Source organism: Narcine bancroftii, chromosome 6 (genome assembly GCF_036971445.1).
Source record: "Narcine bancroftii isolate sNarBan1 chromosome 6, sNarBan1.hap1, whole genome shotgun sequence".
NCBI lineage: Eukaryota > Metazoa > Chordata > Chondrichthyes > Torpediniformes > Narcinidae > Narcine > Narcine bancroftii.
The window spans coordinates 23,809,524-23,822,545 of NC_091474.1; the positions used below are offsets into that span (position 1 = coordinate 23,809,524).

Here is a 13,022-nt window from a genome sequence, read left to right on the forward strand (position 1 = left end):
ACAACAGAGAAAGGAAAAAAAATACCCAATTTGAAGAAACATGGCATGAAAAGGAACAGAGACTGCGAATCTCCAAGAATTAGTCCCTGTATTCATGGGAGATAGGTCCGGGACTGTACTTTCAACATGGTCCACTGCCCCTCACCCTGCTCTTCATCTGGGCTGTTTTAACAGCATCGCTGATCAAGTAACATTATCCTTGTGATGGTTTTTGGAAGTGGTGTCTGAAAATGGACGGATGTTGCACCAAGCCAGCCTTCAAACGATGATCCCGCTCCGAGCAATAGTCGCATTTACACATGGCCTGGAGTTCTACTTGCATCGAGAGTGAGGCGTGCAATGTAGAATGGCTGTACACTCAAACCAAAAAGTTGTGGTGTTGATTTATGTTGAAGGTACTTTCCTCTACATCAGTGGTTCTCAATCTTTATTTTCCCCACTCACATACCATCTTATGTAATCCCTTACTAACCACAGTGGGACATGGGGGTTCAACTCCGTACATCTCTCAAGGCTGCTGTGCAGATTGATAGCTTTGTTAAAAAGGCGTATGGGATGCTGGGCTCTATTAATCAGAGGATTGAGTTCAGGAGTTGTGAGGTAATGTTGCAGCTCTATAAATCTCTGGTGAGATCACACTTAGAATATTGTATTCAGCTCTAGTTACCTCATTGCAGGAAGGATGTGGAGTCTATGGAGACAGTGCAGAGATTTATCAGGATGTGTGTCGATTGCAAAATATGTCTCATAAAGCAAGGTTAGTCTCATAAGGCTTTTCATTTTGGAGCATAGAAGGATGAGACGTGATTTAATAGGTGTCTACAAGACTTTGAGAGGCATATATAAGGAGACAACCAGCACTTTTTATCCAGGGTGAGAGCAGCAAACTCCGGATGACAAATGTATAAAGTGAAGGGAAGAATGTTTAGGGGAGACATCAGATGTAAGTTTTTTTGAACAGAGAGTTGTGGCTGCCTAGAATGCAGTGGCAGGAATGGTGGTGGACGCTGAAACAATAGGGCCATTTAAGAGGCTCCCAGATGGGCACATGGATAAAAGAAAAATAGGTTATGAGATGGGGAGGGAGTTAATTTTTTTTTTGGGTAGGTATATATAGGTCTGCACAACATTGTGGGCTGAAGGGCCTGTTGTGTGCTATAATGCTCTAAGTTTTCTTATCTAACGTGGTTTTACAGCCGAGATCTCTACCTGCAGAGATACCTGGTTAACAATCACCATAACTTGATGTGAGTTATTATTTTCTTTGTGTTGAGCAATGCTGAAAGAAGTCTGGTAAAATTTTACATCACCAGTGCATGGAGAGGTCCCAGAGTCTGACTTGCCACCCAGAGCAGGTGACATAACTTCCATGAGCATGTGTTGGGTCCTTCAATTCACCTCGTTTACACCATTTGGTTACTTCTAAGGTATCTGGATAAAGGTGAAGGTTCCGGCAGGGTGCAGGGAGTACACATGCGCACCTCTTGCAAATATTCGAGACAGTGGCGCTATCATCAGGAAGGGAATATCACATGCTGAGCAAATGTTTAGAGATCTTCAACTAATTGATCATCTTGCTGTCAAGGAAAATGTGTAGAAGGTAAAGAGGCCATTTTTTTTTGGTTTGGTATTGAACTTCTTTATTGCCCACGGAAATGGGGATTGAATCAATATTGTTCCAGAAATGGGAGAAGATTCAAAGTCAAGAGAAACCAGAAGTTAATTTTGTACAACCCGAATTTACATATTGCACAATTTAGGACAGAGTTACCAAACTACTGACTGATTAATTCATCACTTTTATACCAGCAAAAATATATACACATCTGTGAGGAAATAGCAGAAATAAAGTGAGTGCCTTTATATGGATTTCTCTTCAGATGTGATCGTGGAAATCAGATTAGAAGTTCCTGGAAGTTCTGTCAGGGTTGGTTAACACAGCAGAATAGTTTTAATTTTTAGTTTATCCTTTACAGTTTATTTAACACCCAAGGTTCTTGAACTTTGAGGAAGGTCATGGATCCCATCGGTATTAGGCTGCTTTTCTAATGTTATAGTGTGTTTGTATAAGTAGTTGAGGGAATTTGGGGGGTGGGAGAGAAAGGGAACAAGGGGAAAAAAATATTGGATTCTGTAAATTATAATGTGTGGCAAGAAAATGTTCTGTATTTGCATTTGGGTGAGTCTTTGAAAATAAAATATTTTTAAAAAGCAACACAGCAGAGCATGGGCAAAGTGTTGTAATCAAAAGAATGGCTAGTGGAACAATCGTAAGGGGTGCTATGGTTTGCTTTTGTCGAGTAAGCTGAGCCAGCTTTGCTAAATGGGATCTTTTACACAGCCAGCATGAGCCACTCTTGGGAGGTGAGATGAGAGCAGAAGCAAAGGGGTGGTTATCCAGGAGCAATGGTGCAAAGATGCAGAGAATAAAGAGCACATGGTCAATTTAGTCTGCGTTGGTGTTTGTGAAGTTCCTCCTGCCCCACTTGCCTCATCTCACTTGCAATAGAATTTCCAACCCCTTTTCCTTTTGTTACCTGTTCAGTTTTGTTCTGAAAGCATCTTAGCCTTCTGCCTCCTTGCCTTGTGTGGGAGGGAATCCTGCATTCTAACCACTCTCTGACAAAGATAGTTCCACCATTTAGACTTTTGTCCACAGTCTTAATCATCCCCAATGTTTTGACCTTTTTTTAGTTTCTTGTCATTGATTCATGCTGATGCCTTGCATTGGACAGGAGGGAGGGGCCACAGCCTTGGTTATGGGGAACAGTTGGCCTGTCCCTTCTTCTACCAGTAAACAATTCCTCCGGACTCTTGAATTTCATTGACAAAAGCTGGGAACCTTTTCCCATTTGGCATCTTGTCCTCAAGAGAGAGGGGAGAAGAGTTTGAGGAGAGGGTATATGGAAAAAAAATTAATGTGGGAGAGTTGCTTTAAGAATATCAAGCAAATGTGTATATTCAAGAGGGAAATGTTTGTGTGTATTTTGGTTAATATGGTTCAAAGTGTGAAAAATAAAATATTTAAAAAAAAACCAATAAACTCAATCAGGGACTAAAAAAAAAGAATATCAAGCAAGGACCTCATCACCACTTCTAAAGAGCTTGGTTGGGTTGCATTCAACAGACCCGGTCACTGGCCCAAAATGCTGTTTCTCTCTCTTTGGTCGCTGCTAGACCTGCTGTATCCCTGACAGCTTCTTCGGTCTTGATCCAGGGGAGGTCTTCAGTGTATGTAACCCTTGTAAGGTACCTTGCAAATCATTAAATTGGGAGCCCAATAGAGGTGAGGAACCGAACAGGAGATAATTCCACCATTCTGCTCTCCGGATGGAAGTACCTCCTCCTTTTCTGCCCTCCTCACTTTCCATCAATCTGGAACTCGCAAAACCCTGAAACACAGAGGCTTAATTGTGAATTGCTTCCACATTTCTGGGTGTGGGGTAGGGAGAGAGAAAACGGAAATGATGGCAGTTTGAAGAAAGAATCATATCTAAGCCTCAAGCTGGTTCCAAGCCACTGGCTCATGCCAGCATCCAAAGCCACCAATTAATGTGGATCTGAGTCAGGAGTTTGTTCTCGAGTTCCCGGAAATCTGTTAATTCCAAATGAGTCATCTCTGCCGAGTTCCCATTGTAAATGGCTCAACAGCACACAGGGTAACGTTTGTGAGAGGAGAGAAAAGGTGCCAAAAGATTCTGAGCCAATACTTTCACAATGCATCCAGTCTATAGGCCATGAGGTGCAGCAAGACTGGAATCAATTTAATCTGATTAAAATCCTGAAGTGGTAATTAAATCTCAATGTAGCACACACTGATGACACAGAACATACAAAGTAAATAGGTGGCAGAGACAAATTGCCATTTATCAGTTGCTTACACAAATTCTTCTTAAATTAAAAAAAAAGACAAAAAAATTCAGTTATCACATCACGACAGGTTCAATTGAAGAGAAAAAAAGCCACCGACGTCAATACTACAACATCTTACGCTGACCACTCACAAGCAAAACAATTAAACAGGACTTCTCATTCGCTTACAGAGACACACATCAGAAGAGAGGGATTGGTTTATTCGGTTTTCTCTTTCTTTGTTGAATCCTGAACTTTGAGGTTTTGGTTGTTTGTTTAGCAAGATACCTTGCTGACTTGGAGAGAAAGAAAGAGAGGGGGGAGAAGGGGGGAGAGAGAGAGAGAGAGAGAGAGAGAGAGAGAGAGAGAGAGAGAGAGAGAGAGAGAGAGTTTGGCTTCGGTAGTTTGGTAGAGTGATAATTTGGTTTGGTTTTTATTTGGTGGACTCCTGCGCATGTGAGGTGCAGAGTGAGCGCTTCCAATCTGATCATACCCAGAGGCTCCTGGTTTTACTGGGATATCTGCAGAAGGGCTTGAGAGGAATCAGTGGCAACAATAAACTAAAGTTGCAACTGGCTGGTTCACCAATAGCATCAGGTGGGGGAAAGGAGAAGAGTCAAAAAATATTTCCCGACTCTCGCCTACATTCGAGTCCTCACCCGGAGAAGCATGGTTGATTATTAACTGAGTATAGGTTCCCCATCTACGCCATTCTTATACTTTCTGCTTTATATACAATGGGGGCAGTAGATTTCACTTTAGAGGATGAAATGAGTTTGGGAGTAACCAGAGGTAACAAAGGAAGAGATGGGGGTGAGACAGTTTTGTGATGACTAAATGCCCTTATCTTGGACATTTATCACAATAGCTATAAGTGCTAATTTAACCCAAGGATTGAATAGGACTCTACATACTGGACTGGTATCCAGAGGGGTGGATTATAATCAGGAAACATCGCACCACAACAGTTGGTGAATTTAAATTCAGGCACCTAGGTCATTTGGACTAAACAGTTGGAATTGGCTGGTTCACCAATGACTGCCAGTGATGTGAAGCGGGGTGGGGGGGGGAAAGTCAGCCATATTTCCCTACTCTGGCCCACATTGGAGTCCTGACCCACAGAAGCATGGTTAATTATTAACTACTCTGCTAAATGGCCCAGCAAACTGATCAATGCACAGGCAAACAGGGATCGGTAATAAATGCTGGCATCCTATGAATGATGGTTGATGGTAAGGCCTACATTGGAGTCCTGACCCACAGAAGCATGGCTAATTTTTAACTACCCTGCTAAATGGCCCAGCAAGCTGATCAATGCACAGGCAAACAGGGATGGGTAATAAATGCTGGCATCCTATGAATGATGGTTGATGGTAAGGATTAAGGTTTTTTCCCCTGTGTGTTGCACCTGAGCTATGTGCACAATGTACAGTGCTTCTGAGCTCAGGGATGATGGCATCACATCCAAGAGAGGTTTTTATAAAAAGAAGCAGCATCATAAAGCCCATAGCTTGTTGCTACTTAAGATTCCCTGCTCTGTTCACTTGTCAGTTTCCAAGGGAGAATTGGCAGGCAGCCTTCAGCAATGAGCTGAAATGATGTTCCCAACCCTCGAGGATTGGCCTGGAATCTTCAGTGATTAAAGTTCAACTTCAGGGTCACTGCTGCACTCAACGTCTTGGAGATGGCTTAGGAGGCATTTTAAAAAAAAATTATATTTTATCTTTATTTTTAAGCTATAAAAATATAGGAAATGGGAGAACTGGGTCAAGAGACTTTCAATGGGATAATGTGGAGTCTTTTGGCTTTTCAATTGGTGTGGCAAATTTGTGCTGTGTGACTTTGGCCATTAATGGGTGCACTGTGGACAAGGGGACAGGGTTTGGAAGCAGGAGCCCATGTAACAAAACCTCTGGCGACACATAGAGGTGACAATCTTCATTCAAGGAGGTAGATGATAAATCTAGAAGTCTCCCTGGGCCATTGATGAACTAGTTCTTCAGATTAAGGCCTGAGAGGTAAATCAGTGTTTGATGGCTCTCTGCCTGTATTCCCTGGTGTCTAGAAGGATGAGCGGAGATCTCTTCGAAACATTCCGAATATTGAAAGGGCTGGACTGAAAGGGCGAGATGGAGAGGATGTAGAGATGTTTCCAGCAGTGGGAGAGTCTAGGACCAGAGGGCACAGCCTCGGAATAAAGGGATGCCCCTGTAGAACAGAGATGAGGTTTCTTCAGCCAGAGGATCTGTGGAATTTGTTGCCACAGGCAGCTGTGGAGGCTGTTATTGGATATATTTAAAGCTGAGGTTTTTCATGAGTCAAAAGATGGCAGGAGAATGGGACTGAAAGGAAAAGTACATCAGCTACGATTTGAATCGCAGAGCAGACTTGATGGGCTGAATGGCCCTCGTTCAGGTCTTCGTCACCAATGGAAACAACTTAGCAACCTCTATCTTATTTATGGCATCTATGGATGGCATGAATTTGTCTTGTGGAATCTCAGGAATTCCCCCAACCAAAGCTCATTACCCTCAGAACTCACTTTCTTTGCCAGGAAGACAATTTATTCACGATGAACGAACATTGTGTCAGTCTAAAGTCACCCAGGAGGACCTATGGCATTACAGTCACTAGTCAAATGCCCTGCCTCCCCACAGGGTTAATTATGGGGAAAATCTCACTGGTACAGTGGCCAAACCCACCTGTATCAAATGTAGAGAGGATCTTTCAGAAACATGAAAACAATGAAAGGAAAAGTTAGAAGCATGGAAGTTGATTCCAGTGGCAGGTGAGACTAAAATGAGGGGACAGAGCCTCAAGTTTCGGGGAGCAGATTTAAGACAGATGAGGAAAAACTGTTTCTCCCAGAGAAGTGAATCCGAGCCTAAGGACACAGTGAGGCTGTCTCGTTAAATGTATTTAATACGTTAGCTAGATTTTTAAATTGTCGGGGAATTAAGGGAACTGGTGGGTGAGTGGAGCTGAGTCCACGGGGCCAGATCAGCCCTGATTTTATTGAATGGCAGAGCAGTCTTGTCAGGCCAGATGGTCGACTACTGCTCCTGTTCAAACTATCCAATTATACATTCCACTCTGCTGCCTTGTACTATTCCCCAAACACAGGCCATGTCAATGGCATCCCTCAGACAGAGCTGACAGTGGGGGAGCTTCTCAGTCCCACCTTGACGCTGAATGTGTTGCTTGAGCCGTTTGGTAGATCGCAGCTATTTAGTAGGCAGCTTGCTTCCTCAGAATCTGTAACAGGGTTCATGTCCCTGGCATTTCCTCTGATTATTGTAATTGGGAAATTTTTATAGGTTAGATTTATTTGGCCAAAAAAAAATGTATTCCTTGATCGGAGTGTCATTCCTGTGACTGTCTCTATTTGCCCATTTTGAGTTTGCAATGCATTCCAAGCCATCACCTGGTTGTCTCTTTGGTCCAACGGTCCAACTATGATCATTAATTCCAAGGAAGATCCATCCTGGGATAGAGTCAATTTTAAAAATTGGCAAATTTCAAGCCTATTAGTTACAAATAAAAAAAGAGATTACTTGCCTATGTAGCTATTTAATTACTGTCTGATGTACTGTGGAATTATTCGTGGGTGGCAATGGTCCCAGAGGGCCTCAAGGTGGACACTGGTTGGAAATTAAGCAGTGGCAGAATGCAGAGTAAAGGTGGGGGTGTGGGTGTGGGTGGTGGGCAAGGATATCAATCTCCATTCTGTCCTTGCAGTTTTGGCCTTTGAACTTGTGATGTAATTGGTTGTTGCTGAATCTATTGACCAGCATCTATAAAGACATCATGGATTTCGCTAATTATTCATGGGATTGAAGTAATAGAATATGGTGCAACCTTCTGCAGTGGGATTCGTGATTGTCACCATGGAAACCAGACGGTGATCTCGGTGTCCTTCAATTGGACGATCTGTGTATGATACACAACCAATTACAAGAGTTGTTGCTGGAGTGCAGACTAGGTCAGTGGTTCTCAACCTTATTTTGCTCTGGGGTCAGTAAGGGATTGCTTAAGGTGATATGTGAATGGAAAATATAAGGTTGAGAACCACTGATCTAGGGTTTACAATGGCTCTGGAGGTCTGATTTACAAAGCTTAGACAATAATTTTTTTAAAATCAGAAACTCCCAGGATGAGGATTAATGTTTGAGCTGATGGAATGATCTCTCTGTTGGTCTACTCACCCACCCCCACTCCCTTAAACAGGAATGTGAGATAACGAGACAACACCAGACCAGTTTTATGGGCTTTGCACTCTTGCTATGGATTTCAACCTTCATTCCCAGATGTTCTCTAACTGTATTCCTTATCCACTGGAGTGTGTTGGTGGCGGAATAGTCATGTGGGAACTGAGGGTGGTGGAGGGGGGGGGGGGAAGAGGGGGTGAAGGGGGAGGAATACTTGGATAATGGAAGTTATTTTATATCTGGGCCATTTTTTTCTTCTTCACTCCCCTCTCCTGCGCTTTTTTTTTAAATATCAGAAGGTGGCAGTGAATTTTAGTGAAGGAGAAAGTCTTTGGCCAAAGGCGGTTAGGTATCTCAGGCAGATTTCCATCTCCGAGTAGACGGGAAGTAAGCAGGCATCATTTTGCTAGCCACCTGTACTCCTGACAGCAACACACACAAGTCCCTCACACCACAACCGCGTTGTTTTGAAAATTACATTTATGTGTCTTTCGGAGGTTAAAATGGGAGGTGAAGAGGTACTTCACAAGAGGACGGTCATTCCAAAATGGTGGGCAAGGAGTCGGATTTCAGGTAAACATCATCTCACCCATTTCCCCGCTTGTGGGTGACGGCTTGGCACCCATGAAGAGACCTGAACAGGATGAGGACAGGGGAATCGACATACCGTTCCCCAGCAGGGTACAAAGCCTTCTCTCATGTTGCTGATTCCTAATCCAAAGGGTCTTGGAGGCTGATTTTTAAAAAAATGTCCCTTCATCCTCCTCAAGAGCAGCGCAATAAAAAGCCACACTGCTTTGATGATTTAAAAAAAAAGAATTCAGTTGCAATCTCTTGAAAGAGTTCCACCTTCATCAAGAGGTAAAGGGTGTTTCGAGTACATGGGACCAGAAACGGTGGCCCACATCCATTCTGCCTGCCAAGACAACCGCTCATGGAGAATAGAGCAAGGAGGAGAGGTTGGGTTTCCTGTAGAAAGGCAGTGCAGGGAGGTGGGGGGTGGGGGGGGTTGTCACAAAGAGAAGTGAGAAGAGCAAGGGAGTTAACATTGACAATACACCATCCAGTCTCAAAATATTCTGTGGTGACGTCAGTTGTCTTCCTGCCTGCTTCTGAGTTTCTGTCATTAGACTAGTGAAGATATTGATGAGGACATGTGAACTCTTGCTCATATCAAAGCTGTTTTCCTGTCTCCCCCTCAATTAAGATCCATTTTAAGAATGTTTCTTTAAAAGCCACACTGGACATCAAATAAGAGATCAGGCTGGGAGGGGCTTCCTCTCCATGGGTGCAGGTCAGAGATCACGGTATTGGACGCCGGCGTCTGGCGTGGCCGGGGTGACTGACCTGGAGGTCACAGTGGACGGCGGGGTTTTCTCCAGGGAGGGGCTCTTCTGGCCTTTGGAGGCTTTTGGGGCTGATCCGCCAGAAGGCAAGGCCTTGGCCTGGAGGCTCTGCCCGCAGATGCGATGGTGCTTCTCCCAGTCCTTGTGCTGGCAGAAGGAGCCACAGTAACGGGCTGCATTACACCCGCTGCATGTCTCACTGGCCTTGCGCCCGCAGTTCCAGCAACTCTGAGGAAAGAAGAGAGGTCAGAACCTGGGTTAGAGGTCAGTCTCGGGGGGGGGGGGGGCAGGGGTCAGCCTCAGCGGGTAGCACTCCTGCCTCTCAATGAGTGACACTCCTCTGCAGTACTGAGAGAGTACTACGCCACTGGAGGAACCAACATCTGGACAAGATTTATATCAATGTTATATAATTAAAGAAAGAAATGGCGCAGAAACAAGCGCTTGGCTGCCCACCAACCACAGATATGTGTCAACCGACATCAACCTAGGATTCAAATCTTCTCTCAGAAGGATCAGAGCCAGCACCACCAGGGTGAGGAACAGCTTCTTCTCACGGGTAGTGAGAATGATGAATGACCAAAAGAACTGCTCACATTCACCATCTGACACTCTCATATTCATAAAACAATATATATTTATTTATTTGTATATATGAATACTTGTCCTGCATGTGCATTGTTTGTCTGTATGTGTGTTATATCTGGTTGTGTGTCTGCATGTTTTGCACTAAGGACTGGAGAACGTGGTTTCGTCGGGTTGTACTTGTACAATCAGAGGACAATAAACTTGACTCTCATATTATATTGGGAGCTAGAGGGAGAGGTTGAGCAGGCTGGGGATTTATTCCTAGGAGCGCAGGAGGATGAGGGGTGATCTCATAGCTGTGTACATAATCGAGAGAGGAATCAATTGGATGAATGCAGAGTCTTTTGAACAGAATCGGTAACCAGAGGACGTAGGTTTAAGGTGAGGGGGGAGAGATTTAATAAGAACCTGAGGGAGTAACTTTTTTTTTTACAAAGAGGGTTGTGGGTTGCTGGTTGCTGGAATGGGCGCTGAAGGAGGCAGCAGGTACAATTGCAGTGTTTAAGAAACATTTGAACAGATACAGTAAAACCCCTTTAACCGGAAATCAGGAAAACAGGAGCCTCGAGCAACCGGCAAAATAAAATATTTCAGAAAATAAATAGGTAAAAATATGAGTTTAAAATTGGTACGCCTTGCCGTTAGTTTTCCAATCAAGCATCACACAATCTCAAGCAACCAAAAAATTCACTTATCCAGCATCTACCAATCCCCAAAGGTGCTGGATACCAGGGGTTTTACTGTACATGGTCAGGATGGGTTCAGAGGGACATGGACCAAATGCAGGCAGGTGGGACATTTTGGTCAGCACAGGTGAGTTGGGTTGAAGGGCCTGCTTGCACTGTATGCCTCTATATCAATTCATAGAACGGAAGACTTGCACGAAAAGCATTAGCTGGGCTGCGGGGACAGAGAGGGCAAGCAAACGGGATCAGTTGAATTGGTCTTGGACTGAGCTGCTCCAGACATGAGCATCCTTCACTAGGAATGCTGTTGAGGGTGGTGGCAATCTTGAGCAGGTCCGAGCCCTCATCTGAAGACAAAAATGTCCACTGCTTATTGCTTTCCATGGATGTTGTATGACCTGCTGCGCTCCTCCAGAACTTTTATGTACTGTTTCTTAGCAAGCAGTAATTTTAGGTTTGCTCTTACTGAACATAGCTTTTTAATTTATGAAATAAAAACAAATGCTGGAAAAACTCAGTAGGTGGGAGATTCCTGGCATTTTCTGCCTTAGAATCCAAGAGCGATGTGGCATGAAAACAGATCCTCCCTCCCACGGAGTCTGTGACAACATTACACACCATCCTACCTCAATCCCATTTTATATTCCACACATGCAACCCCACTCCCCAGTCTGCCACACACCCAGACCATTGGGGTAGTTTGCTGTGCCCAATTAACCCACTGACCCGCACAACCCTGGGACGTGGGCAGAAACTGGAGATTCAGGGTAAACCCAGTGACCACAGGAAGAATGTATGGACCCGACTTGGGTTTCTGGTGCTGTGAGGCAGCCTCTCCACTCGCTGGGACCCTCTCTGCTGCCAGGCAAAGTGCAGATTTCTGGCATCTGCAGTTTTCTTCTTATTTTCATTTTGAATTTACGAATTGATATTTTACCCCCTGTGGCCCAATGCCGCAATAGGATCTGGACTCAGATCATCTGGATGTTAATCCAGTAATGAGAGCTTCCAAGCCTAGGATTGAACCTGCGACTCTGGTTTTGTGAAGTTGTAGCTCTACTAGCTCTCTACTGCGCCTCTACTCTCCCCCAGAGTGACCTGGCAGCATTATTTCAAACACCAGCGTCCTGATCAATACTTATTCCTTGGCAACATCACCAAAGCCAATATTATCCTTGGTTGTAGCAGAGAGGGCCAGCAAAGTGGGCAGTTAAGTAAAGCCGTTGCCTCATAGTGCTGGAGACCCCGTTTGACCCAGGCCTTGGGGTGCTGTCAGTGCTGAGAGCGAGTGGTCCAGCAATGGAGAGAAATGGACCTCTTACCTCGCTGGTGTCCTCCTGCTCATTGATGACCGTGAAGGCATCTTCGGCCGCTTGCCGCTTAGCATCTGCAATCTTCTGCTCCATCTTGGCCCTCTCTGCTGTGATCATTTCATAGGCCTTCTGTTCCGCCTCAGTCACTGCTTTCTGCAGCTGCGACACAGCCTGGCGTTTGACCTCGTTGACGGCTTCCTCTGTACAGCCAGGAGAGACAGAAACAATAGGACTGAAGATAAAGAAGAATTTTGATCCCAGCAGTAATGGGCGGGAGTGATTCCACAAACAGGAGGGGAAGGTTCCATTCAAATGTACATTAAATAGGAAGATTTATACTGTCCATTTCTTTAGCAAAAATGTTTAAATTTAGACATATAGCACGGTAACGGGCACTTCTGGCCCACGATCCCATGCTGCCCAATTACACCCAAACTAACCCACAAAACCCATATATTATGAACAGTGGGGGGGGGAAAATCGCAGCACTTGGAGGAAACCCATGCAGACATGGAAGAGTGTACAAACTCCATACAAACAGCACCGGATTTGATCCCAGGTTGCAGGCGCTGTAACCGCATTGTGCAAACTGTACTGACCTAAGGTTTAACATTTTTACAGATGATTCAGAACACATTTCTCAATTGATCCCAAAAATGCAGAACCTTATTTATCTGGATGAGAGAAAGAGGCTCTATTTTTTAATACAACATTATGTAGCACAGAAGCACACCATTCAGCCCAACTTGTCCATGCCAGCCAAGATTGAAAACTTGGCTGAATGGTGCACCAACAACAACCTTGCACTCAATGTCACCAAAACTAAGGAGCTGATTGTTGACGTCAGTAAAGGAAAACCAGAGGAATATAATCTAGTGATCATTGGGAGATCAGAGGTGAAGAGGGTGAGCTAATTTAAGTTCTTGGGAGTCACTATCTCGGAGGATCTTTCCTGGACCCAACACACCAATGGCATCATGAAGAAACCACATCAGCGTCTCTACTTCCTCAGGAGTGTGCGAAGGTTTG

The 13,022-nt window shown here is 44.4% G+C and overlaps 1 protein-coding gene across 2 annotated transcripts in view; it reads right to left on the minus strand.

Moving 5' to 3' along the window:
* The window catches only part of LOC138735825 (protein CBFA2T1-like), a 221,214-nt gene that overhangs the window by 82,749 nt on the left and 125,443 nt on the right, over positions 1 to 13,022 (minus strand). Inside the window, exons 10-11 of one of the 2 annotated variants that reach the window (XM_069884302.1) lie at positions 12,003 to 12,193; positions 3,711 to 9,634 (exon numbers count right to left, since the gene is read on the minus strand). In XM_069884302.1, the coding sequence (XP_069740403.1) occupies positions 9,356 to 9,634; positions 12,003 to 12,193 (470 nt within the window). In that variant the 3' untranslated portion in view covers positions 3,711 to 9,355. Of the gene's footprint in view, positions 1 to 3,710; positions 9,635 to 12,002; positions 12,194 to 13,022 lie in introns of those variants that run through there. The other variant, XM_069884303.1, reaches the window with a different exon arrangement.